Raw genomic sequence first — 27,945 nt, 5'->3', positions numbered from 1 at the left:
AATGCCATTTCATTGTGATATTTATTTATACTGTAATTGCTATGCACACACACACACACACACACACACGCGCACACGCGACGCACACACACGCGCACACACACGCGCGCACACACGCGCGCACACACACATGCACACACACACACACACGCACACACACACTTCCTTTGTATTACCCAAGGCAGCCTTGCTGGTGTATTTGTTAGCGATTAGTTTAAATCTGTGGAGAGCTCCATCCAGCAGAGAGGTCAAGTCCTGTTTGTTCACAGTCTCCTAAAACATTAATTGTGATCAAATTTTAAAGCTTCAATGATTTCAATCTTTTAAAGTAATGCCCAGCAGCAAATACACTTTTAGCATTCTGTTATTTTTCACTTACATTCCAGTCCTGCATTAGCACACGAACAGCCTCCTGGGAAATGTAGGCTCTTTTCCAGGAATGCAGTTTAATTTTGAGTTGATTTAGCAGGTCTAACACTGTGTGTCTGCGCTCATGGTACTCCAGCTTAATACCATGATATTTAGCTGTTACACGGACACTGGTGAACCTGGAAAATGGACACGTACACAAAATAATTAAATACAGTTTACTACGGTTCATGAAACGATAACAGAAATATTGCCATTAAAAGTGATGCTGTTTCATTCCAAGTAGGATTCATGTCTGATTAAGCAGTCAAACTCACCTTCTCTTCATCTCTTCCATCTTGTCTGTCGGCACCAGAGTCTCTCCAAACTCATTTGTGTTTTGAAACATATTAAACATCTTGATGTGATGTGACATCTCCTCCAAACACACCTGCAAAAATGTGGCAGAAATATGACATCAATTACATTTTCATGACTGAACAGCTCTATGGCATAATAAAATTAACATATGGAAGTCACAGTCAAACCTTTAGTAGATCGAGTTTCTCACGGGCCTCCTCCGCGGCTCGAGCATGATCCATTGGCTCGCCCTCTTCGGCAGATAAAACCTCCTCAACTCGCAACAACCAGCGGCCCACAATGTCCAGTGGAGCTGGGAGACTCAGGTCCAGCTCTGTTTTATACTCACGCAGCTACCAAAGACACATATATCAGTGCAAATCAATTAGCTCCATTCATTTAGATGAAACGCATTTAGACATATATATTCATTTGTTATTTTTCAGTTTTTTCAATTGAGTCTAATGAAATATCAAGAAAGTAACACAACAGAAAGTTTTCGTGATGCTGTGAACTCTGACCTTCTCAGCGAGAGTGTCCCATGATCGTCGGAGGGCTTTCTGCTCTACACTGAGCTGAGGTGTCCTCTTCATCGCTGTTAGTAACGGCATTACGGGCCGCCTCTGCTCGTTGAAGGACACAATGAAGGTGTGGAAGACCTGAAACAAATGTAAATAAACATTAATGCAACAAACAGAATGCAACAACAGAAGCAAATCATGTACAACAAAACCAATGCAAATCTAAAATGTGTTTATTTACCAGGATTACCAGGATATTATAACCTAGTATCTCAACACAGTCAATGACACAATAGGTATTAGAAAACAATACAGTAAACAATATGTATATATATATATATATATATATATGTATATATATATAAATAAATACATTTTGGACCAAAAACGGTTAAATGTGTAAATATACAAACAAATATACAAACAAATAAATCATAAAATTTTGTTTTGAGGTATGATGACTGTGCATTCATTGCTAAATAAAAAAAGAATGTTCTTCACTCAAATTCAAGAATTTAATCATTTTAGTGCATTATTCCACAGAGTGGATTGTTTTAGTTAAAATAAGGGTACGTTTACAAGAGTCGACAATGATGTACTAAAAACAGAAATGTTTTTCATTTGCCTTTTTCACGTACAGACGACAACGTTGTCAAAATGATCCCCGTTCACACAAATCTGCGAAAACAACTAAAATGATGCTGCCATACCTGTAGTTGGCAATCATGTAACTTTGTAAAGAAAAACTACATGCCTAAAGACTGAACACGTAATACACATCCGTATGACGTCACAGTTATCACAAACTCACATTTTGTAATTTACACAGAAACATAACGGTATCGTTTTCAAAAACTTGCACTATGAAACCCATTTTCAAAAGTTTGTGTTTTCAGGGCCCAAAAACGCTGTTTTTGTGTAAATGAACGGCCAAAATGCATAAAAACTAACTAAAAGGAGCATTTTTTATTAAAAGTTTTTAGTTAAAAACGGTGTTGTGTAAACGTTGATATTCAGGTCTTACTTGGTATCTTTCAGCATAGCTCTCTCCCTCTGTGGAGTCCCATCCCTCTATCAGCTCCTGATAGGCCTGATTCAACCAGCATGTGACCTCCTGAGCCTTCTGATTGGCTGAGGTCTGGACAGACAGAAACAAAAAAAAATTGTTAGATTTTATTATCCATTAGGGAGTTTTCTGGTGTCATTATAGTAAAGATATACAAAACAAAAATATTTTCATCAATCAATGTCTGAGGTAAAATTAAAGATTAAAGCTGTCCACAAGCTAAACCATTTGCACTGCACACTAAACAGTAAAGCAGTCAGAGTTTAGTATTGTAGTCCTCTATAGGAAGCAAGTTCTTAACACAAAAACCAACTTTCGCAGCATGTCTGTGATTAAAATGCTCCTGCCAAGTACCATGAAAGCTAAAGTTGAGTGTATTAGAATCTTCAAACACAAGAGGGGATTTATTAATTGAATTATCTCCTTAATTTCAGGGATTTTCTCTGGTTTTAATGGATTAGCTCTGTAATTTCTGGGATTATCTTCATAATTGAGTGTATAGTCATCAGCATGTTTATACATGCAACACACTGGTATAAACACTGGTTACGGAGCATCAGATGGGGTATTTTTAAGGCGGGGGGGGGGGGGGGGGGTGATATTTTACCCCAGGGCCAGCTGCTCTAGCTGTATCAGGTGATTGGGGAGGCCCTGATTTTATTGGACAGGGCATTAACAGGTGAGCCTGATCAGAGAACATATCAAGTAAAAGAATTAAAAGTGTGCCATAGCATTCAAACTCTTCAGTCAAAATCAGTCAATTTCAATCATTAGACCTACAGGAAGATATACATTTTTACTTACACATTATTTTACTGTTTAACCCAAAATCTTGATGATTTAAAAGAAGTCTATAAACATGTTATGTGTCAACCACTTACAATAACAGTATAGTCTATTCGCTCACAAAACCGGTTAAACAGGCCAGACAAGTTCAAATGAACCTTTCATAGACATTTCTAAATTATCCCTAACACTGAAAGCAAAAACTAACACACCTTTACCAAACTAAAAGAGAAAAAGCAGTTAATGAATGAATCAAGCACTTAAAAATAACAGAGAGGGACAGAGAGATAGAAGTACCTTTCTATGAGGTGAAGTAGATATAGAGGGAGTAAAGTCTGATGGCAGATTGACAGGAGAGAGACGCTGAGGAGGAGTGAGATACTAAACCACCATAGAGAGGGGGGAAACAGAAAGAAAAACAAAAGAGGAAAAAGAGATAAGAGAGCATAAAGAGTCATTTGAGCATTTAGATTTACAGTGTGAAATGTTGGAGGAATACTATCAATTGTTTTGATATATAATTATGATTGAATAAAAAAAGTCTCACAAATATAGCATTACATAAATCTAATTTCGAAAAAATTATGATTACGATTGATTAAATTGTGTTTGTGATTCAAAATGTGATTTAAAATAAAAGCTCTATCGTGATTTCGATTAATCATACAGCTGTAGTTAATCCTACTAAAGGAAAAATTCAAGGAATAGTTGAAACATGAGAATAAATAAACGATGAGAGAACATACATTTTTGGTTGAACTATTGAACTATTGTTGAACTATTTCTTATTTCCATACTTGTGAGGACAGTGTTCACTAGTGAAAATGGTTCAAATGGCAAAAGCCATCTGTAAAAGGTCAAAGGTAGGGTATAGTAATTGTAAACAGTGAAAAAAAATAAGAAATCTTCAGACGTGTACAAAAAAGTGTAAGTGTGCGTCTGTGTGTCTAACCTGCATTTCTTCGTCAGAAACAGAAGTATCTTTAGAGTACTGTAGAAACTGAGCAACATAAGTCATTATAGACTTTTCATCAGGATCCCTAACATCAACATCTGAAATACAAATACACCATTGTTATATGATAATTTCATATACATAGAAAACAGAAGCACAAACGTATTACTGTTTGTTACACACACAAAACAAAACTGCACAGCATACAGTACATTTGCACTGCCCAAACGCACACTTACCGGCTGGATCTAGTAGTCTGGGGATGTGAAGTTCTCTTTCAGCAATGTGGAAGGCTTCCTCCAGGTTCTGTCTGTTCGTTCTTGTTCGGGCTCTGGTTAGGTCCACTATATTCGGCCTTAGAGCATGAAGTATAGCCAAAAACACTACGCCACTCCTCCAGCTCACCTTAAAATCCTTCACATTCAGAGTACAACCAGCCCTGAAAAGACAGAAAAAGATGAATGGTTTTATAGTACAGAATCTCCCTGTTCCCAAGACTCCCTTCCAGCATGTTGCTCCTCACCTCTGGCACTGCTCTCTGACCCACAGCAGCAGGGCTTTCTTGGCAGATACACGGAAACGTGCGTGCAGGGGTGAACCACGGGGTGGCACTGGACTGCTGCGGGCACTGCTGCTGGTGGAACGAGTGTCCAAACTCGCCAGCGACTCCAGAGACGACTGACGAGAACTAAAGGACAATGTGCTTGCCAACTCTTCAATCTAAACAACGTAGAAGACCCCTTAAGAAAAATCATCTGACAAAACTGACAATCATTCTCCTCAGTTTATATCTAGGGGTTGATATAACACAACTCTCTTGTGACACTGAGACAGCAAACGTACATGAAAGTGCATGATGATGGTCCAGACCAGACCCAGAATGATGGAAGGCTTGCCGTCCATGATGTCCGAGACGTTGATGTTGACCAGTTTGATCTGCAGGGTAAAGATGTTGATAAAGTTACAGATGCTAATATTTCACCTTCACACAGAAGTGAACTAAAACTAGGGCAAAGAAAAATGAGACAAATGAGAAAAATGCGATTGTTCTTCAAAGCAGCAGACCATAATCTTTTATTAGCCACGTGCTAACAAGTCTCCCTCTACTTAAAAACAAATAAAATACAGCTTAATTTCTTAATATGAACTTTCACCATTCAGTCCCATGCATGCTGGGAACAGAAAATCTGCCCAAACAAACTAAAATGTAATTTCAACACAAATTAAGTTTGCCAAATAGAAATAATTTTTTTTTACTAGTGTGGCATCTTACCGATTTCCTCATAAGGAACGCTAGAGCTTTTTCAATGTTTGATCTGTGCTGAAATGTCCCCCTTCCTTTCTCCCGGCTCTGTAATGAAGGTTGGTTATGATTATTAGAAAATACCTGCTCATTAAGTTTTTGTAATAGATTCTTATATCTGCCAATATTTGGCCATTTTGAGATTATCGGTTTGCACCAATAGCAAACCTGTAATAAAATAACTGGATAGTGCACAATTTCTGTTTTCAAACATTTTTAAGTAAATCTGGAGAGTAATAGTGCAAAATAAATCTCATAAATCTTATATCAAATTATATTGCATTATATTATAAATGTATAGGTATATATCTGTATATATTGGGCGATGGCCATCTTGCTGTCTAGATATCAGCATAGGTTATTGAAAAATCAGTTAAAGGATTAGTTCACTTAAAAACGAGTATTCTGTCATCATTTACTCACCCTCAAGGTGTTTCAAACCTGTATAAATTGCTTTCTTCTGCTGAACACAAATTAAGATATTTTGAAGAATGTCAGTAACCAAACAGTTGATGGACCCCATTGACTTCCATAGTAGGAAAAAAAATACTATGGAAGTCAATGGGGTCCATCAACTGTTTGGTTAACAACATTCTTCAAAATATCTTCGTTTGTGTTCAGCAGAAGAAAGAAATTCATACAGGTTTGAAACAACTTGAGGGTGAGTAAATGATGACAGAATTTTCATTTGTAAGTGAACTATTCCTTTAACAACTATTGAACTAGACACGTACCATTCTCTGACCACTCATCACCTCCAGCAGATCCAATAGTCTGCTTCCATCTCTGAATTCATTGAAAAGATCCAGCACAGTAACCGGAGGACTCCTCTGAGAGAGCAGAATAAAATATCCCATATTAAACACCAGAATGCATGGGTTTATAACTTCAGAACTAAACAATACAAGCAGATCACACGAAAACATTTCAGGGGCATATCTAAGCCCAGAATTAAGATATAAAATACATTTTGGTTAAAAAAACAAAAACAAACAATTTTACACACAGTTTTTTTTTTTGTTTTTTTTTTGCATTGTGGCTTAATTTTTATGACAAAGCAAATTTCCCCTTAAATCTACCCAAAACTTTTTGAATAAAATTGTATTGCTGGAATATTGTATAGTGTCCTAGTGTAGTATATTGTATTTGTATCAGTTTTGTTAGGTAACAGGAGTTAATGCTCATGGCAGATATTCAAATTATGTCTAGAGGACAAATCAGAGAAGCTTATGTGAACACAACCTTTTACATAAAACTGAGGGGAGACAGAAATGCGCATATGAAATGCTCTGAAATGACACCTTGATGTCTCTTTTATGTGTACACACATACACAGTTCAGTTCATGCCCGTAGGACGCCAAGCCACGTCAAACTGATTGTGTCATTTGCTAACTTTATAAGTAGCAGTGGCTGTGAATATGTGTGTTCACGAATGTGTGCGCTGACACAACTCCTGTTGCTGTCTGTCTTTCTGGGCCATGTTTGAGAAGATTATATTTACCCCCAGCACACCCCTCATTCCCTCCCCGCTATTGGAGAACCTGCAGGAATGACCTCCAAACAACACTTTCCATGTCCGTCATTTATCTGTAGTTTAGGTGCAGTTTCCGAAGTGAAAAAGTCCTATGTGTTATTCGTAGTTAATACAAATGCAATGCAAGTGAAGTTCATTATGATTCAGATAAACACGACATTGAGCCTATTACTGATATAGATTTTCTAAGTCAAGATTAACTTTGATGAACTTTGACCCTCACCTTAGACAGCTGGGCATTGATCCAGTTGGTGAAGGTTCTCTTCTGAATTTGTTCCTGCTCCACTGAGGGCAGAACAGACAGGAGAAAAGCATGAAAACCAGCATCTACAAACATAGTGAGCGAATACATTACACACATATGATCTGCAGGATTGTATCTCTATGTGCTGTTCATTTCAATTCAAATAATGTCTAAGAATAGATCTTATAAATGCATGAGCAAGGAACAGGTGCATTTGTATTCAACAATAACATCTATGTAAGGCATAATAACACTTGTCAGGTTTGACAATTTCAGTTAATTGAATGTGTAGCAATGCATACACTTTTATTGTAAATAACATTTTAATCTGTAGAGGAAAGAAAATGTATATTTACACATTTAAAAAAATAATAATAATTTCATTTCATTCATACAAACTTTTATTTGTCTTAATAATTTCCATGTGGTTCCCGAGAAATGCAATTCAGACCTAAAAGCAGTCACGTCAAATAGAGTGTGATTTATGTTTACCGTTATAAAGTTCCACAAAATCAATGAGCTCATCAGCTGTGTGAAGAACATCTTTATCCTCCATTCTCTGACAATCCACTTGTTCCATTCTTCTCCTTGAACGAGAACCTTCAAATCTCTCACAATACGTCCAAGTCTACACAGATCAACTTTGACCAAAACTGTTTTCTCAGAGTTGTCAACTCTCTTCTCAAACGAGCACGTAAAATCTACAACCGGTATTTCTATGAACCCCATAAGACGAATCTGATCGCCAACCTGACTCTGTTTTGAGCAGTGATTCTAAAAGAGCTCTCCCTCATTAACTGCTAAACATGGCCACACTCACTATGAATAAGACTCTCAGGTCAGTTATCAGGATAATGTCGCTGTTGACCGGCTGACCCACAAAGAGAGAACGAGAGAGTGTGTGTTTCAATAAATTCTTTGACAGGACTGGCAGGGTTTGACAGTCACTGTTTCCACACTCCTGTATCAGTAGCACAGAATGAGGGAAAGCTTTGAGATTGTTAAAGTTATCAGCTGACACCCACCCTGTTTCCTGTGGATTTATTTAGAGTTCAGCTATCAAATACTAATGCACTTTTACACTTGACACAGTTAACCCAGGGTAATTTTTACCTTGGGAAAATGATTGGTCAGGCACTGAGGAAATACATAATACTGTATGTTGTATTGTTGCTAAACAACTTGCTGTGAAATTGTATTGCTGCAAGTGTGCAACGTGCATAACCCAGTAAATGAAGCATACTGTATTTACAGAGTAAAAAAAAAACATAAAGACGCATCCCAGACAGCAACATAGTGTAGGCCCTGGTCCGGCCCACATCTGGTATGTGTGGAATCCACATATACCAGATGAGGGCCGAATCTGGGCCAACACTGTGTTTCTGTCTGGGATAGTCCAGGTAACCGTAGTGCGAACTTGTTTACTTCTAGTAATACAAAAAACATTTGTACAAAATTTGTTTAAACATAATTTCAGTCAAATATAATTAATGACATCCATCTTTAGCGATCAAAAAACTAAACCTCATGTTGCTAGTGTTGTTATTAAGCAAAAGAGAAAACAACATTGAGATCAGGTATGGTTCCTGGGATTTGTAGCAGAGTTATTAGTTAGTTGATGTTACTTTTTTATTGTTTCTCTAGTTTTGCAGAGATGAATAGGAGCTGAATATGAGCTAACTTTCCTTTAAAACGCTCACATAAAAATATACTTAAAACACAGTGAGGCAAGTGCAGAGAGGGACACACAAACTCACTGAACCTTTCACCAAGGTGTTGATCCACCTCAGAAAGAAAGATTTAAAAGCAACAAAATTCTCTCAGCAAACACTCTTCTACAGAAACACAATGACAAACTGGAATGTTTCCATTGAACAAAGGTCACATCTTGTGTGTTCTAATGTGTTTTGGGAGGTTCGTAAATAGTTACATACAACACCTCCCTTTGAGCATAACAACAGAGGGAGGGGAAACTATGATAAAGCGATAAAAAAGAAAAGCCCCATAACATGCCTTTGACTGACACTTCATTTAGGCGGTACAGATACCGTAAACAAATTACTGACCTTTTCATAATAATAATAATAGTGAACTAAAATCAAATGCACTACCAAGCCTAAAAAGCACCTTAATTAACCCAAAAAACCTTTACATTATATACAATAAATATTTAACAAATGTATAATTAATTAAAAATTATGTTTGATATGTTAATCAAATCTTTTGCCAATTTCTGTAAAACTGCACTGTAAAATTGTGCAAATACTTTTTATTATAAGCACCTCACCTTGTGATCCATGTTCCTTCGTATGAGACCTTTCAGGTGGGTGTTCAACCCCGACAAAACGAGGCAACTTCTTTTTGTTGTCTTTTAAGGAGACATCAGCAGTGATTGAACCATGATGTTCAGATATACATATGATAGAACAATATTATGACAATTAAAAATGCACTAAATGTTATTTTGATTATTGCATACTACTGTATCTGTTGTCCAGCTTCAGAGCTACTACAAACTCACCCATGCTGACTTCATTAGATTTACCATCCAAGAATTTACTGTATCATAATCAGTTGTTGCATGTTGGAGTGTGCATTGGTAAATGGTTTATAAACCAGCCTCAGCTTGCAGTACAGCAAATCAGTACAAAACTCCTGTATCGAAAATCTGGAAAGCATGTGTCAGCTGAAGAAATGAAAACTACCGGAAACACACGGCACAACTTGCCCGGTAACCTTTAGCTAAGTAATTTAAGATCAAGTGCCAGTACTGCAGGTTTTAAAAAAGGCTCCACCTTTTATCTATGTCAAAAAAAGAAACAAACATACAATAGCATGTCCACACAGGCGCTGATCAACGCTTCTCCTAATGCAGTTCTACTTTATCCTCAGGGCTCCAACAGTGATCAACATGTTAGGACATTCATTATTTACTGATTCTTTGGACATAAAACAAATTATGTTTCACAATTTCACCAGCCATCAAGTTTTTAGCCATTTTCAACTGACTTTTTTTGTTAATTTCAGAACTCTGACAGAGATAAATATTAGCAAAAAATAACTTTTTATTTTTGTGCAGTTTGTCATAATGATAATTTTTTTAAATGATTTTAAAACAACATATCAAGTAGCCTGAAACACAATAAAACAACTGTAAAAAGAGATTTGACTTAACTTAAAAAAGTGAGGAAACCGGTTGCCTTAATATTATTAAGTAAATAACTTCATGTAATTGAAATAAAAATAAGTTATGTGGAATTGTCAAGTTCGCATAACTTAATTATTTTCAATTCCGAATTACGAAAATAATTTTAAGGCAATGGGTTTCCTCACTTTTTTTTAAAGTGAAATCAACAATCAATCAATCTATTTTTTTCTTTATGGGGCTCCCTTCTGTCTTCTGACCCCTCAGTTCTACAATCGATCAAGGAGCAATTGTGGTTTTTCAGAAGTAATCATCCCTTAATTTTTGCCTAAATTCTGTTCATTTAGAAATCACTTTTTTTTTTATCACCTTACTCTGGAAACAACAACAGAGAGAGGGAAGACTTCTGTGGGGAAAAAAGCAATCTAATTACCCACACTTTGCATGCTAGAAAAAACCCACTTTTTTGCATCTCTACATGACCCAGGGCAACAGAACTGCCTGTTCCCAAATAAACTGCAAAACACGTGACCATGATGTAGTTATAACTTAATAAAGTCATTCATTTCATCCTTTCAAAGCGTAACGAGTTTGGGGGTGTGTGTGAGACAGCGAAATCTTAAGCGATTTTAACCCACACTGTTCAGTATCACGAATAAATCAGTTTAATCTGCTCTTGAGGAGACCAAAAGTTGGTTAAATGAACAAATAAATTCATATCAGCCTCCAAAGTCCGATGAAAATTACATTGCAATAGATGTAGGTTTTAGGTAGAGAAGGTTTTATTTTAGTTTAATGCTCAATCAGAGCTTCCATCTAACCTTGCAGTAGTATGTGGACATCATCGATGTCTAGTGGGAGTGAGCCACGTTCAACGGGCGGGTCTCCGGAAGTCCTCTGTGATGTCATGGTTCCCACGGAGACGGTTCAGCTGAGAACCACCTGAGGGACTGCAGCATCTGTCGAGGGGACAGATGATGTCATATCAATCCAAGTTTATTTTAACATTTCTTTGACACAGAGTTGTATTAAAATTTCTGTTATGCATTTTTTCTTTTTTTTTGCCTGTAACTTTTATTAAGGGTTTGTTTTGTAATTTAAGTAAGCATTTCTATAAAATATACACATGACTTACAGAACTATGGTCTGTTCAAGCTGATAATTTACCTGAAAAATAACCAACACAATATTATGAAAATGGCAATTCCATAATACTGGTTATCTGAGCTGGTCTCTTCCAGACAAAAATCAATAAATGGTGTACTAATTTAAAGCAATATTCTCAATATACTATATAATGTTTAATTTGATAATTTTGATTGGAAACAAGGAAAAACTTTGGGTGTTTTTTCATATTAGTGGTCATAGAACAGAAATGAGTTCCTTAGTTTAATATTTTATCCATTATATTATAACATATATGATGAGGAAATTAAACATAGTCCTACTGAAATGTACTGCATACTGCTAAAGGCACCATGAAATCAATATTGACCATTCCTATTTTTATGGAATATTGCAGTATTTATTATAAATTAAGCACATCATCAAGTGCACTCATAACCTTTAATCAAAATAACTTTCCCCTTCCTCTTGCATCTCTTCTGATGACATGTTAATTGGTGCGAGCGCGGAGCCAACAATTCCACAACGTTTCACTCAGATGTGTCACAATAATGAAGAAAAGATTATCACAACTTCCCTTTCATGATGTCTTTAAATTCCTGCAGGTAGACAAAAAAAAGTCAGCAGTTGTGCCTTCTAAGGACCCAAAACTGCCACTTTTTCAGAATGCGTAGGGAATTATTAAATTATTATACGTTTTAGATTAATTGTTTTTCTGTTGTCTTAAAGACAACTTTCCTAAATAAACAAAGTCATGGTAAAATGTCATTGCATGTCCTTGCAGCACAACGTGACTGTTAGAGTAGGACAGAGGACTGTGCTATCCCGAGATGGAATCCCAGGAACAAGCACAGAGAGAGAGAGAGAGAGAGAGAGAGAGAGAGAGAGAGAGAGAGAGAGAGAGAGAGAGAGAGAGAGAGAGACTGCACATACTGGCATAATGATGTGGAATGAAAAACCACAGCATGCATTAACACGAACCAGACGCATTCCCAAAGATCAAACATTGTAGTGTGCTGGGACCACAGTCAAATCACACTAAATATGACATGGAAGTTACATGGAAACTTCATCCACACGGACTGACCACCACAGCATCTGAAGCATTTCACACGTAGGCCTACACAACATTACCCCAGGACCATAACATATACAAAGCAGAGACAAATCTTCTATGGAAACATACGTCACTGCCTTTGAACAAAACATTGTGATAACTGTCTTTGTTTAAAGGGATAATTCACCCAGAATGTAAACATCTATCATTGTATACCCACTATAATTTTGTTTAAATTGTAGCTAAATGAAGCTCTTTTCCAAATAGTGATAGAACTGCTACAGCTGATTTGTGTAAACTACTCCTTTAAACCAATGCCCAATAGGGCATTCTAAAACATGTTTTATCTACTTTTTAAACTTATGAGAGAAATCATTGCCAAAACAACAAAAAACAGTGCTCATCCATAGAAGCTGTAGGCTAAGTGACTTTACGTAGGCTAACTAAGCTTTCCTTCAAGCTGGTTTGCATCTTCACATCACAGCTGTAGGCCTACCCAAAACAAGTCAATGGCATATAAAAATGACATATGACAATGATAGAAACGTTCCGTTCCGCACACGGTCCAGAATAACCAGCGTGACCTCTGACACACAGAATGCCTTGAGCGCGAGAGGGGCGTCGCGCGCTCCACGGGCACCGAAATAGCACCTCGCGCGGTCACGTCGGTAATACAAAGAGCACATCAATATCAACTATCAAACACATATTCAATTCTACTGCATGACTTTATTTCGTCATTTGAGTACCGAAATTAATCTTTTAAACTAAAACTAGCTTATAGGTTACAGCTAGGCCTTATTATTAATAGTTATATTATAGAAGTGCATTACTCCTATATTATTATTATTTGTTTTACAGTAGCCTATTTAGACTATTTTTTAACAAAACGTTTTAAATTAAGAACACAACAAATAATAACATGTCTAGTTAATGGGCTATATTAAAATAAATATGGTGTGATTACAATTATGTTATGCGTTATTCAATGACCTTAGAGCTGTCAATTTGGGTCTGTTGAACTCGGGTTCTACTCACATGTGTGCCAAAGTATGAAAAACTGTCTTCAAATGTCCACTTACACATCCAGTGTTGAATGTTTTCCGTCGTCAACTAGCTACAATATCGACAAATATAAATCGTTAGGGAGTTCATATTACTTCGTGTAGCGAAGAGTGAAGTTATAGATTCCCTCCCGTTCGCAGCTGAGCTCACCGGGAGAAGCGGCCGTGCGGTGGAGTGTGTGTGTGTGTGTGTGTGTGTGAGAGTGAAACCGGACGCGCCCACGGGGGTCTCTAATTTTAACAACCACTCAGGGCAGCGAACAGACACAGAGGAGCATAGCAGGAGCACATACCCTCAGTGTAGAGCAATATCCCACGGAGCGAATTGTGAGAGCATTTGTGCAGGTCACCCACCAAATTAATGCTTCAGCCACGCCAAAGTCAAAACATAGTTACTTAGTGGCCTTAGTAAAGTTACAGCAAGTTTCATATGCAACAAGTGCTATAGGTTTTAAATGGGCTTTACAGTTTCAGTATTGAGAAACTATGTAATACACTACATGGCTCGAAGTTTGTCATAGCGCGTATTTTTCACCAGCTGCTAAATATACACTGTAAAGGCCTAGCTACGTCACGCTCTTGTTAACCAGAAAATTCCTAAAATTGACCACTAGATGTCACTGTGGCTTCATTTTAGAAAAGTTTGTTTAACGTTACTTGAAGATAGTCTCAGTTTAATGCAGAGAAAAACGTGTTTACCCTATAATAGGTTGGTACTTTTTTCAGGTACGCTGAAATGCTAATGTTATTGTCTTCTATTCAGACTTCTGTTTGATTTGGCAGCAATTAGTTATGTCTAATATGTCTGTTTGTCATCCAAAAATTTTCAATGCCATTTAATTTATAGGCTACTCCAATTATGTAGAAATGTAATAAAGAACTGAATTAACTAAAGAAGTGAATTAAGTAAGAAAACTGCTTTGATTTTGTCACATGTTGCCATGGTAAGTATCTGACTTAACTCAGAGTGTTTGTAGCCTGACGTCTCATTTAACCTGTCCTGACACCTTCCTATTCTTTCTGGAGCCAGGACTACCACAGCCCACAAGATGGATGGATGAATAGATGAATACATGGATTATAGGATGAAGGTGCTTCCAATTCTTTTCCATGTGAATGAGTCTGAACAAAAAGAGGTTCTTTCCTCTTCATTAAGTTAATGGATGTACGGCTGATGTACCCGAGTAGCAAGTAAGACGTGCAGAGATTTCAGCCTGAGGGGCTGGATCAACTTCCACAAACATGGACACATCGGCTCCTTCCCTGTTTGTTTTTGGTCTTATGTGACATCTCTTTATTACTGCTGGATGCAGTAAATTGGCGCTACAGAGACAGCCCCGTGTGTTTTAGGTGGGGTTGGCATTGCCGTTTCTAATAAATTACAGATTTGTGCAAGATCAGCGTCAGAGGTTCTTCAGGGCTACAGGTGCAAGTGAGATTTCCGGAGAGTTCTGCTGTGCTGCATCTGCTGTCCAGGTATCTTTGACCTTGCTGAACCTAAGACAAATAGAAGTAAGTTAAGTGAGGTTTATGTTTTAGAAATACTTTTATTTTATTAATTACTGTGATTTAGGTACCCGTTTTATCCACTGAGATCCACTATCACTGGAAACACAATGGCTCCTCTGAGGTTTGGAGAACAGGGGTAAGAAACTTACAAAGCACTTTATTTATTATTATTATTATTAACATTATTTTGTTTTTTCTTATCATAGTTTTAAAAATGTAATATTTTTATGACTGGTTTTCAAGGGTAAAATAGTAATACACCACACTGTAAAAAGTGATCAGTTGACAACAAAAAAAAAGGGAGGAAACCCATTGCCTTAAAATTATTAAGCAATTACATTTCATGCGTAATTGAAAAGATTATTTTTAAATTTACGATAATTTTTTCAATTACGCATGAATGAATCATTTTAAGGCAACAGGTTTCCTCACTTTTTTAAGTTGTCAACTGATCACTTTTTATAGGTCACCTTTCGAAATTTTGTGGTTGGTAAGATTTTTTTATTGTTATTTATTTAATAAAAAATACAGTATTATTGTGAAATATTACCAATTAAAACAACTTTACTATTTTTAAATGCAATCTAAAACTTTTATGCGGATTTTTCAGCACCTTTACTCCAGTATTCAGTATCACATGAATCTTCAGAAATCATTCTAATATCCTGATTTGGTGTTTAAGAAATATTTATTACTATTATCAATGTTGATAACAGTTCTGTTGCTTAATATTTTTGTGGAACCATGATATAGTATATATATATTTCTTTCAGGATTCTTTAATGAGTACACAGTTCAAAATAACAATCATTTGAAATAGAAATATTTAATATTATGTCTTAATTTAATTTAATCTTAGTATTAATTTCTTTAAATAAACATTTGAATGACAGTGTACATGTTGAATTTAATGTGTAATGTGACCTTCATATAAATATAAGAAAAACGATTCTGCTTTCGTGGATCATTACAACTGAAATAATGAATAGCTCTAATTACAAATTTCACGTGTTACGTTAATCAAGAGTAATTACTTGGATGTTTTTTTAGGAAGAGCACCAACAGAATATTTAACACTGAATCATTCTTCTGAGACACATGACCTCATTATGTTATGTGTGTGTGATAGATTGTCTCCTGTGTCCCTGTGCTGTGTGACACTGGCTGTTTGGCTGTGCTGTGGAGCTCATACTGAGGCTACTGTGGTCAACCTGAAGCGTTTCATCGGTTGCGCAGTCCGAGAATTTACCTTTCTGGCCCGTAAGCCGGGATGCGGTGGGCTGCACGTCTCCACTGATGCCTGCTGGGGACGCTGTGAGACCTGGGAAGTAAGACTGTGAACAGCATTTACTAAAGCCAGAGAGAAGAGCTCTTGTGACACACACCTGCAATGTGATGAATAAGATGAACCTTAATCAAGATGATATAAAACTGTCAAGGAGAAAGTACTTTATAACAAGGATTGTAATGCATTGAAATGACTTAACTTGGTTTTAAAATAGATCAAATTAATCAAATTAAAACCCCAGATATATTACTCATTGGCAAAAAAATAATAGATTAGGTGATTTTGCTTTTAATAAAGATTGAAGCAGGCAACAGGGTTAGAAAACAATTGATTATATATTCGAAAGATTATTTTATATTAGTTATATTAGAGTTTGCATTTGCATTATTTATTGTTTGTAATTGTGATTAATTTTTACACAAAGAGCGGTTGAAGGCACTTTTTGAGACCAGAAGTTACGCTGACCCAAATAATCACTTTCTGGGGGAATTTTTTTTTTTTAACATCTTTTCCTTTAGTGCTCTTAAGAGAGAGGTGGGGAACCTCTTGAGCGGATTGCTGGAAATTAAAAGGAGAAAAAAAATGACAGGAAATTGAGGAAAATGGTAGCAATATTTTCTCAGTCAGGCCTGGCATTATTTTTTACTGTTTGTTTTTATTGTTTTATAATGTTTTTCAGTGTATTTTTGATGTGTTTATAACATGTTATAAATAATAATGTTTAGTACTATGTTTTACATATTACCATAATTGTATGTATAGTATTATGTATAAATATTACTAGTATTATTACTCCTGTACTCATAGACAATTTATTGTCTATAGTTATTGTAATTTATTGTCATCTCACAAACAATTTATTGTCTACGAGTACTGCAACATACACTGTAAAAAATGTGCTAGCGTCAAAATCAACTACTTCTAACTCAAAATTATAATTTAATAAAGCTAAATCAACCTGAGAACACTCCAGTTTTAAGGATGAAATCAGGACTGCCCAGTTTCACTTTTAAAGAAAAAAAAAAAGTGCCTTCAGAGACAAATTTCTATTTCATTTAAAGATTAGTATATAGTTAAATATGCAAATATAAAGATGCTTTTAAGTGTACAGTCTATCTAAAAAATGAACCAGTGCACAAATGAAAAGTCTTCATTATGCCATCAGTCTGACACACCCTCTCCTCACCTGTCAATCACTGCAGAAGCCTGTCCTGGACCCGCCCTTCATCGAGTCGCATCAGCGCGTGTGCACCTATAACGAGACCCGATTAGAGACGGTGCAGCTGCCCAACTGCTCAGCAGACGTGGACCCGTCCTACACCTATCCAGTGGCCCTGCGGTGTGACTGTGGGGTGTGTCTCACCAGCACCACTGAATGCATCACCTCTGTCTGATATACAGGAGAAACCAGCCATTATCTTATTATGGTTAAAACACCAAAGGTGCACTGCAGGAATAACATTTTACCTTCAAATGGTCCCTGTATTTTTTTTTTTTTTTACCTCATCCTCTTTTTATGATCTATCCTCCTTTTTCTGAAAAGAGCAAGATGATATTAATAAAATGAAACTGCAAACACCACACCTGCGATCTTCTGTCATAAACTGAAAAAACAGGATCTTGTAGCGGCAGGACATAAGCCATTAAATCACGTAACATTGTACGTTTAATCTTATTCTTTTAACTAACACAAAAAAAACATACCCCCTACAAATCCACTTACACTATTGATCAAAAAAATATACATTTTAGTTAATAAATTTTTAGTTTTCAGCAAGAACACATTAAATGCAGTTCTTCAAAGCTTTCTATTAATCAGAAAAAAATATATAATAAAAATAAATGTTTCTTGATCAGCAAATCATCATTATTAGAATGATGTAATGTTGCTGAAAATTCATTTTCTATCACAGGAATAAATTATCTTAAACACTCATAGGTGATTCAAAGAACATATAATCAAATGGCTTCACATTGAAAGCTGGGTAACATAAACCAACTCCAATTCTATTCGAATGGTAATGTTTTTTTTTTTTTTTTGCTTTGCTTATTTGCAGGAGATTTTTTATATGTTTGTTCCAATCGGTAGATGCAAAAGTCTTGTGACTATGACACGTCCATATGTGTGTGTGAGTGCTAAAGAAAGTCTTGTTGATCTCATGGATGTATCATTAGGGGGTCCAACCACCTGTTCAATGCTGCTCTCATCTGACACACTGATTCATCTCTGACAGTCATTCACAGTCATATACTGTATTATATATACAGTACCACCTGCTCTGGCTCTTCCTTCTCAGGCCAACAAGGTGAACTTTTTGTGTATTTACTTTGTTCATATACTTAATCCATTCCTGCATCTAAGCGTCTGTTCCATGTGGTGATCACACACACATATGAGAATGAGAATAAATAATTTTCTCATCATCACCATCCTGCAGCACTGAAAACTAATATCTCAGAAAGCTGTATTACTGTGAGTTCACATGTCCCAGCAGTCTCTGCAAGATAAATTATTTAAAGCCTCACTAATGTGAAAATGATGAGAAAACATTTTCCTCTTCCTATTCTGACATCGTATTGAGCATCAGATGCTTCTGATTATTATTACCTTTTCCATTATATACATTCTGGCGTGTAACGCCTCAGAGGTCAAATTCAGCAGTTTTGTACTGGAAATTACTTTTAGGGCCAACAGTTTAATATAGTTTCATTAAGATCCACAATTACAAATGTGTGCAGATTAGTTTAATTGAGTTTGATAGGGTAAATGTGGTGGTTCCTTCAAAAGAGCGGGACAAAAATGCTATTTCATTCAAACAAAACAATGACTTAAATTGATAGTTCTGGTCAGCTTCTTATCAACCAATCAATCAATCTAAAATTAAATTAAATTAAATAAATGCAATCATCTTTTGATGCTTCATTTCTCAAGATATTGAAGACTACTAACCAGCAAAATTGCTTTCAACATGATAATAATGAGAAAAGTTTCTTGTGCATCAAATCAGCACATTAGGATGATTTCTGATGGATCATGTGACACCGAAGACTTATAGTGCTGAAAATTCAGCTTTGCCATAACAGGAATACATTTCCTTTTAATATGTAAAGTAAATACATTTCACACTGTTGCTATTTTTTACTGTATTTTTGATCAAATAAATGCAGGCTTGGTGAGCATAAGAGACTTGAATGGAAGTGTATCTTCATATAAAGTATCACATTAAGGTAAATGTAGTTTTTTCTTCACAAGAGTGAGACAAAAATGCAGACAACTTTTTATACACCGAGTTGCATTTTGTAAAATAAGAGAAGCTAAAAGCAAATTCTTAACTATGTGTCAACTTTGGGAGAAAAAATCTTTTCAGTCATTTTAACTTTTTTAAGTCCCTGGCAAAAACCGTGTGCGGGGGTACAAGATGGGGCCTCGAAAGAGACGGGTGCCCCGGGGCCTGGTACGACCATAATTCATCCTGGCTTTTGATCAACGCTATTCCCAGCAATTTTGTTGCGACGGTAATGTTGGCATGTATGTAAGTCACCAGCATTCCCAGAAATGTCAAACCTCCCCCAAAGCTGCCTTTGTCCCAGATTAATTACCAAAATTACCCTTCTGTCAAATCACTTCCATTCAATTAACTGTCAAACAAACAAACTCTAAATCTGGCCCAACTCATGGACATGACAGGCTCTTTCAAACGACTCGAGGCGTTTGAGCTGACAGGTACAGATCCAACCGAATGAGGTTCTAAATATAAGCAAGAGAGAAAAATATAGGAGAAATTTTTCAGTCTTCTTATATAACAACTCACTCTCTCACCTTTATATTCATTTACGATCATTTTTAGACTTTTTAGATACTAGTATTTATATCTGGATTCTACATTCTGTCACTAATCTACAGAAGTTTGTTTCCACCACGGAATAAAAAAATGTAAAAGATAATTGAGACTTTACCTCACAATTCTGACTTTTTTCCTCCCTAAAAATTGCGAGTTCAGCAGTATGAGCAGTTTTTTTTTTTTATTCAGTAGCGGAAACAAGCTTACATACAAATTAATTTTATGGTGGGAAAAAAACACTGGACAATGAGATATCTTTATAATTAATTTCTAATTAGATTTAGTCCACAAAATTCTGAACTGCTATAAAACTATATAACCCGGATCAAATTAAAGGGTTGCAATTTTATCAACACTTTCCCATTTGATACAGATTATTGTCTGATATCTGGACAATCTGATCAATAAGAATCTGAAAATTCCCATTCATCTTAATTTTAAGCTACTTTAGAATGGCTATCAATGCAGACAGATTGAGCAACAGAATGATGTTACTGTGCTTTCCAGCAGAGGCCAACAGAACCATGCCAACAAAACTCTTGACCCCTGGGTCGTTTCCCAATTAAATGTTGTCTAATAACCTCAATTGAGGTTAAGCTCATTGAGACCTTAAGACCAGCTAAAGTCAGGACCCATTAGTACACAGAGGGCAGACCTCATGTTATATTCAATACAGCACCAACCCTTTGGTTTTATATTCACAAAAACACATTAGCTACTCCTGAAATGGACTTGAATTCGTGAAACAACATTTATGTGTTGTGTGTGTGAAGAAAATATAACAGCATTTTTTTCACATAAAAGCACTTGGTTTTTTTGCTATGGCAAAACCAACCCTACTCCAGATCATTAGCCAGCTCAGCAAAAAGAAAGAGAGTAAGAAATAAATGGATTGTAATAACAGAATCTTAACGGCTTGATGCCAAACTGCGGCTCCGCTACCTGAAAATTGTCTTGAGCCGAGAGCTTCACCTGCCCTTTCTTTTCTAGAGAACAGGATCAAACCAGCAGGACCGCAATACGGAGCTGCACTCTTAACCTGCCTGGAAACCGACAGGGAGACAAGAAACCTGTGATTAAAAGAATTGGATGTATTAGGAAAAAATCACATAAGGTTGCTTTTAGAACTGAAAAATCCTCCTCAGTCCATATTCAGAAACTTGGATAAAAGCTGGAAAAATTCCAAACTCAAGCAACATTATTTACATGTGCATGAACATTTACATGAACAGTTGGTCTCTTTAAAATTAAAACCGTGATACATTTTTTCAGGATTCTTTGACAAATATTTTTGCAACAACATAAGTCTTTTCTGTCACTTTTGATTAATTGTATGTATCACAAGTAATTTAATTTCTTTAAAAAAAACTTACTGATCCCAAACTAGTGTATATATATATATATATTACACACACACATATTTATGTATACATATATAAACAAATAGCTTTACTTAAATGTGCTGTGTGCCATATATACTGTATATATATATATATATATATATATATGTGTGGCACACAATGCATTTAAGTGAAGCTCAGATCTAAAAATACCTTTAAATTCAAGTCCTTATGAGCAGTTTTTCAGATTTAGTTTCATTTTTACTGTCATTGTGGAGTCCTGGTCTGCAGACTGGACTTGATCTACTGAAGAGAGTGTGTTTCAGGTCTTTCAATTCATGAGGACATCTCTGGGAATTCCAGTCCTATGATAAGGGGACTTTGTTTTGAGAGATAAACAAATCATAATGTTATTTCGCATAATGTTATTTTGCATTTGCAAAATATTGTGGCTGATCCTTAAAACTGTAAATACTTATTTACCATTTTTTATTAAGGTTGCATATAATAAAGTTGACAGATATGCAGTGGTGAAGCTGCAGTCACCAAAAGCTGCTATTGGTGCGATATAAAATGGAACAAACCCCAATAACATTGAGTGGTACATAATTGAACGGCATAAAATCCCACGCCCTCCAAATTCCTTATCCAAAAAAATGGCACATGGCAGTTAAAATGTATAGAAGGACAGACGAAAAAAATAACCACACAGACATTTCCTACACTGATAACCAATGCAATTTTTTCTTCTTCGGCTTTATCTCAAGAGTGATGTTAAGGTCCGTTAAGGCAAAGTTCTTGAGTGCTGTGAAAGTCATTCATGCATACGTGAAATGTTTCAAACAAGACACATTCTTCCTCAGTGATTTGTCATGCTACGTGTTGTTAAAAACCCTGAATGTACATTACGGCGAAATCAAGACAATCAACAGTCTCTTTCATTTAGACATTGAAAATAAGCATTCTGTGAGAATAAATAAATCTGCATGCAGTTAACTGCATAATATACAAGCGTTTAAATATAATTTCAATTGTATTCAACATCATCAGGGTCGTACATTTTTTGGCAAGCCAGAACCCAGCTGGACATGCAGAATATATACAAACTCACGCTGAAAACAAAAAAGGTGTGTGTGTTTGGGGCTGCTGGGGGGTATAGTTCCTGCATTATTTCAGTGTGCAAAAGTGCTGATTGAACATTAAAGCACTAAAACTAGTAATCCTTTTATTTTTGTATTTAGCAGTACATGCCCCTGTACTCGGAGAGGGTTAGATTCCCTGGCAGTTATTTAGACCTAGAAACCAACTCCTGTTCCCATACTGATGTTCAACTATCCTCTAAAATCACAAGCTAGAATCCAAACCAAGCTCCTATTTAGGAGTTTTCTCTATGACCTGCAGGTATAGAAGCCAGATGTGGATGCACCAAAACAGTGATACTACTACAAATGCTTCATCTCAAATCCTTATTGAACACAAATTTCTTATGGCGATCCCTCATCCTTTTCAGAATCAGGTGTTCTGAGTGTGGACTCTGGGATGCTGCCCTGTGCTTTGAGTTTGGGTCTATGATTTGAGACTTCACTAGATGGGGCCGTTGAAGTCTCTAAAAGCAGCCTGATAATTTGTCCAATCCGTTCTTCTAATGTCACCATCCTTCCGTTCAGAGCCTGGATCTCAGTCCGCAGCTCCACCCTGGCCTCCTGCAGCGAGGCCAGGAATGAGCTCTCACTACTGGGGAAAAAATCGCGGGCTGGTCCTTCTCTTCCACCAAGTCCAGGTACAGGGCTCTGTGGTTCCGAAACCCGATCCAGTCTCTGGTCACTGTAGGTCAGGCCGCTATCCCAAGAGTCCGTTTTGCGGAGTGAATTCTTCCTGGATTCTCCAACCACCTCAACACTCTCTATCTGAACTTTGACTTCTGGTGAAAGGTGCTCCATAGAAACGGCCTTAGCTGCATTGTTTAATCCCTCTTTCCTCTCCTCCTCTGGAGATGAACCTGGGGCAGCCATGTTGTTTTTCAGTCTCATCCAGCCCCGAGCGGTTCCTGCGGGCTTGGTCCTCGCTGTGTTGTTCACTTTGAGTCGGTTTGCGACTTGGTCACCGCTGGCCACAGCAGGTTTGAGTTCCATGATGTCGCGGTTGTTCTGCTTGATGGAGTCGCCCAGTTTAGAATAGGCCAGACAGTTCTGGATGGGTGTGATCTGGGAGATAGTGACCACACTGCTTGTGGATCCGTTCTGAACCGCGTGCAGAGAGTTCTGCATGAGAGAGGCGTGTGGTTTTGGCATGCATGCGGGTTGCTGTAGATGATGTTGATTCTTCTCCATGTCGAGCTGAGCCGAAGCACCCTGGTTACGGAGCTCCTTCTGCTGTTTGAACTTCTGGAAAAGTTTTCGGACCGGGTGGTCCACCGGAATGGTGAGTGGAACCTCATTCTTTGAGCGCTGCCTCTCCTCTTCCTCCTTCTTCACATCGATGATTTTACGGAATATAAACTGAATATGGAGACAATAAGAAATATCATTAGTTTGATTGTAAAAGGCATCTACAAGAATTTTGGAATCATCATGAAAAATTTCACTTTAAGGCGAGACACGGCAGGCAAAAACCTCGTTTTTTTTTTCACTGGTCAATTTTGAGATTTGGGGCTATTTGTCTTCTTTCAGACTTGTGGTGAAAAAAAGTCCAAAATACACATTTAGGTCTTTATTTTACTACACTTTGTCTGATTGCGTGTGTAGATTTCGCATAAATTCAACAAAAGTTGGCGTTCTAAATCATCCCTCTGCTCCGTGATCGCTGTCTGCACCCTGTCATCACACACTACCCTATACCTAGATGTATGTTAGACCCTATACCGACTAAACTACTGAAAGAGATGCTTCCAGAAGTCATAGATCCTCTTCTTAACATCATTAATTCATCTTTGTCTCTAGGATACGTACCAAAACCTTTAAGCTGGCTATGATTAAAGCGCTTGTTAAAAAAACGCAACTTGATCCTACAGAATTAGTCAATTACAGGCCGATCTCAAATCTACCTTTTCTGTCAAAGATACTAGAAAAGGCAGTATCCTCACAACTGTGTTCCTTTCTTAAAAGAAATGGTATCTGCGAGGATTTCCAGTCAGGATTTAGACCGCACCATAGCACTGAGACTGCTCTCATTAAAGTCACAAATGATTTGCTCTTATCATCCGATTGTGGTTGTATCTCTCTATTAGTGTTGCTTGATCTTAGTGCTGCATTTGACACCATTGACCACAACATTCTCTTAAATAGACTAGAAAACTATGTTGGCATTAGTGGAATTGCACTAGCATGGTTTAAATCATATTTATCTGACCGCTATCAATTTGTAGCAGTAAATGAAGAGATGTCTTATCGATCACAAGTTCAGTATGGCGTACCACAAGGCTCAGTACTAGGTCCGTTGCTGTTCACTCTGTACATGCTACCTTTAGGAGATATCATTAGGAAACATGGAATTAGCTTTCACTGTTATGCTGATGATACTCAGCTCTATATTTCTTCCAAACCTAACGAAACTAACCAATTCACAAAATTATCGGAATGCATAGTTGATATTAAAAATTGGATGACTAGTAATTTCCTACTACTAAATTCTGAAAAAACAGAGATTCTTATTATTGGACAAAAAACTTCCACACGTAATAACCTAGAATACCATCTAACACTTGATGGCTGCTCTGTTAAGTCTTCGTCGTCAGTTAGGAACCTGGGTGTGCTCTTTGATACCAATCTTTCATTTGAAAGTCATGTGTCTAGTGTCTGTAAAACCGCATTTTTCCATCTTAAAAATATATCTAAATTACGTCATATGCTCTCATTGACAAATGCGGAACAACTAGTTCATGCGTTCATGACATCAAGGCTAGATTATTGTAATGCTCTACTGGGTGGTTGCCCTGCACGCTTAATAAACAAACTACAGCTAGTTCAAAACGCAGCCGCTAGAGTTCTTACCAGAACCAGGAATTAGACCATATTAGCCCGGTTCTGTCAACACTGCATTGGCTCCCTATTAAACATCGTATAAATTTTAAAATATTGCTGATTACTTACAAAGCACTAAATGGTTTAGCTCCCCAGTACTTGAGCGAGCTCTTAACGCATTATAGTCCTTCACGTCTATTGCGATCTCAAAACTCCGGCCAGTTGATAATACCTAGAATATATAAATCGACTGCTGGCGGTAGATCCTTTTCCTATTTAGCACCAAAACTTTGGAACAATCTTCCTAACATTGTCCGGGAAGCAGACACAGTCTGTCAGTTCAAAGCTAGACTAAAAACACATCTCTTTGACCTAGCATTCACATAACACTCTATAGACTTCTATAATTCAATATTAGGCTGCTTAGATTAGGTCAGCCGGAACTGGGAACACTTCCCTCAAATCCTGATGTACTCGTTACATCATAAGAAGAATGGCATCTACGCTAATTTTAGTGTCTTTGTTTATCCCGAGGTTTTCCTGCAGCCTGCTGGATCCAGGCCGTTTCCAGATCTGACGAAGGACTTTCGCCTGGACCCGATGACAATGCAGTGCTGAAGTGCCAACTAGCCTCTCCCTATGGAGGATCCCTATACCACTCTACAGATAAAGCGTTGTGGAATTTTTCGGTTCACGTACCTACCCAAAGTGATAAGATAAAATAAAAATTCTGCATCAAAATTTATAGACAAGTAGTTTGTTTAGGCATGGTTTGTAAGGAATTATAAATCTGCGCACATAACTATAGAATCAATTCTTAATGCGCATGTGAACGCCATCAGCGTCTATCACAGGTTCACGTTTAAAGTCTGTTTAGAGAGAACGGTGTCGTCTTAGCGGCCCCTAATTTAATAACAAATGATCATTTAGACGGAAGTGAATCAATCAAAACTAACTTTAGCTGGAAAAAACATTTTTCAAGAGCCACTATAAAACCAAACCAATCTCTGTTACCTTAAATTATATCTTTATCTCAGTAAAGCTGCTTTGAAACAATCTACATTGTTAAAAGCGCTATATAAATGAGGATGCCTTGACTTGACACACCGTTAGAAAGCTCTCTCTCTCCTTTGCAATGCTATCGGATCCAAATATGGTCATTTCCTGTTTATCAGCAACCAATCGTGAAAGTAAAACGGGCGATTTAACTTGAAATGCGCATCTCATGCATCACATATATGCAATACTTTAAACACTATTTATACAAAACAATTATATTACACAACACATTTCAGTTTTTGTATAATATTATTACTATATAATACTAAACAAATCTGTAATTGTGGGATCCTAAAGTGGTTGTGAGTCCCTCAGGCAGATTCATATTCACATGTGTGATGGACTGTTGATGTGTGGTTTTGATGTTTTGAGTGTTGTTTTGGATGTTATGATCAGTACAAAACATGAAGCAATGATGAGTTTTGGATGTTAAACAGTGTGATACATTGATTTTACATGGACCTAAAGCATATTTTGTCTGTAATTTATGGCTTTCAATAGAAATTAGTGGAATTTTGCCATAAAAATCTTTTTTTTTAAAAAGGCCGTTTTCTCAAAATGAGTTTTTTCCTACACTCCTAGTGACGATTTTCCATTTCTGTAGCACCTACATACACCAAACTTTAGAGTCCTATTCCTAAATATATTGTGAAGGTTTGTTCAGAGGGTTTTGTTGATATATCATTCTTGGCCTGATTTATATGACATTTTATGCCTAAAAATAGGGCGGAAATCATTTTTTAAGGCTATTAGCAGTATTTTCTGATTTACAGGGTAACAAAAGGAGATATTCATAATCCCTTCTGTAAATGTCTTTTCATTGAATATATCAAAAAAAATGCAAAAATAATTTTGAACCTTGTTTTTTTCATCTTCAAAAAACGTCACTTCAAAATATATGCAAATTAGTGCATATTTAATTAGATATAGCCTGATTAGCATATTTAAACATAAAATTACAGAAAACTTGCAATACATTTTTTTCTCCTATTCATGCAAGTAATCAACTGGTAAAGTTTCATGGTGATATCTGTACGTTAAAATTTTTACCCTATTCACCTGTAGTGTCTCGCCTTAAGATAAATGGACTATTACTGCATTTTGACCAAATTCCATTTATAAGACTTTTGATGTAAATTTCTCTCTATTATTTAGAAAATATAACAATGAAAAACAGTACCAGAAAAGATTTACTAATATTTAAATATTGAACATAAAATAGTTACATGAGCATCAAAAAAGAAGTGCTGCTCCAGTATAAAAATTAACAATTTAACATGTGGGAATTTCAGCAGCAGTGTATTATCAATAATGTGTGCTGTGATGGGAAAGAAAGATTTAAATTATACATGTTTTATCTTCCTCTAAAGGCGGCCCGTCACGCTAACCCTTCTTTTTGCGTCTTGCCATTGTCTGCCCACAGATTACCTATGCTTGTA

General features: G+C 36.6%; 3 protein-coding genes across 21 annotated transcripts in view; 1 reads left to right on the top strand and 2 right to left on the bottom strand.

Annotated features, from left to right (window-relative positions):
* syne2b (spectrin repeat containing, nuclear envelope 2b) overlaps positions 1-13,720 on the bottom strand; it is a 121,633-nt gene extending 107,913 nt beyond the window's left edge. For 9 of the 19 annotated variants that reach the window (XM_077236449.1, XM_077236454.1, XM_077236448.1 and 6 more), the window contains exons 1-17: positions 13,484-13,714; positions 11,085-11,222; positions 7,098-7,159; positions 6,074-6,169; positions 5,310-5,387; positions 4,880-4,972; positions 4,560-4,756; positions 4,276-4,475; positions 4,034-4,134; positions 3,379-3,462; positions 2,903-2,980; positions 2,254-2,367; positions 1,230-1,367; positions 897-1,061; positions 687-799; positions 380-548; positions 177-273 (exon numbers count right to left, since the gene is read on the bottom strand). In XM_077236449.1, coding sequence (XP_077092564.1) covers positions 177-273; positions 380-548; positions 687-799; positions 897-1,061; positions 1,230-1,367; positions 2,254-2,367; positions 2,903-2,980; positions 3,379-3,462; positions 4,034-4,134; positions 4,276-4,475; positions 4,560-4,756; positions 4,880-4,972; positions 5,310-5,387; positions 6,074-6,169; positions 7,098-7,159; positions 11,085-11,172 — 1,873 coding nt within the window. In that variant the 5' untranslated portion in view covers positions 11,173-11,222; positions 13,484-13,714. Of the gene's footprint in view, positions 1-176; positions 274-379; positions 549-686; positions 800-896; positions 1,062-1,229; positions 1,368-2,253; positions 2,368-2,902; positions 2,981-3,378; positions 3,463-4,033; positions 4,135-4,275; positions 4,476-4,559; positions 4,757-4,879; positions 4,973-5,309; positions 5,388-6,073; positions 6,170-7,097; positions 7,160-9,405; positions 9,487-9,639; positions 9,893-11,084; positions 11,223-13,483 lie in introns of those variants that run through there. The other 10 variants (XM_077236445.1, XM_077236444.1, XM_077236451.1 and 7 more) reach the window with 10 other exon arrangements.
* A 1,128-nt stretch (positions 13,721-14,848) lies between these two features.
* On the top strand, positions 14,849-17,887 carry gphb5 (glycoprotein hormone subunit beta 5). The gene is made up of 4 exons (XM_077236476.1): positions 14,849-14,985; positions 15,083-15,154; positions 16,148-16,346; positions 17,509-17,887. The coding sequence occupies exons 2-4, from the start codon at positions 15,126-15,128 to the stop codon at positions 17,698-17,700; spliced, it is 420 nt and encodes a 139-aa protein (XP_077092591.1). The 5' UTR covers positions 14,849-14,985; positions 15,083-15,125; the 3' UTR covers positions 17,701-17,887.
* A 4,073-nt stretch (positions 17,888-21,960) lies between these two features.
* kcnh5b (potassium voltage-gated channel, subfamily H (eag-related), member 5b) overlaps positions 21,961-27,945 on the bottom strand; it is a 43,950-nt gene continuing 37,965 nt past the window's right edge. The window contains exon 11 of the mRNA XM_077236443.1: positions 21,961-23,986. Within this exon, the coding sequence (XP_077092558.1) occupies positions 22,973-23,986 (1,014 nt within the window). The 3' untranslated portion in view covers positions 21,961-22,972. The remainder of the gene's footprint in view (positions 23,987-27,945) is intronic.

This window comes from Siphateles boraxobius, unplaced genomic scaffold, assembly GCF_051911475.1.
Source record: "Siphateles boraxobius isolate OS27281-9 unplaced genomic scaffold, OSU_SipBor_1 20, whole genome shotgun sequence".
NCBI classification, from domain to species: domain Eukaryota; kingdom Metazoa; phylum Chordata; class Actinopteri; order Cypriniformes; family Leuciscidae; genus Siphateles; species Siphateles boraxobius.
This window is presented reverse-complemented; position numbering and strand designations above follow the sequence as displayed.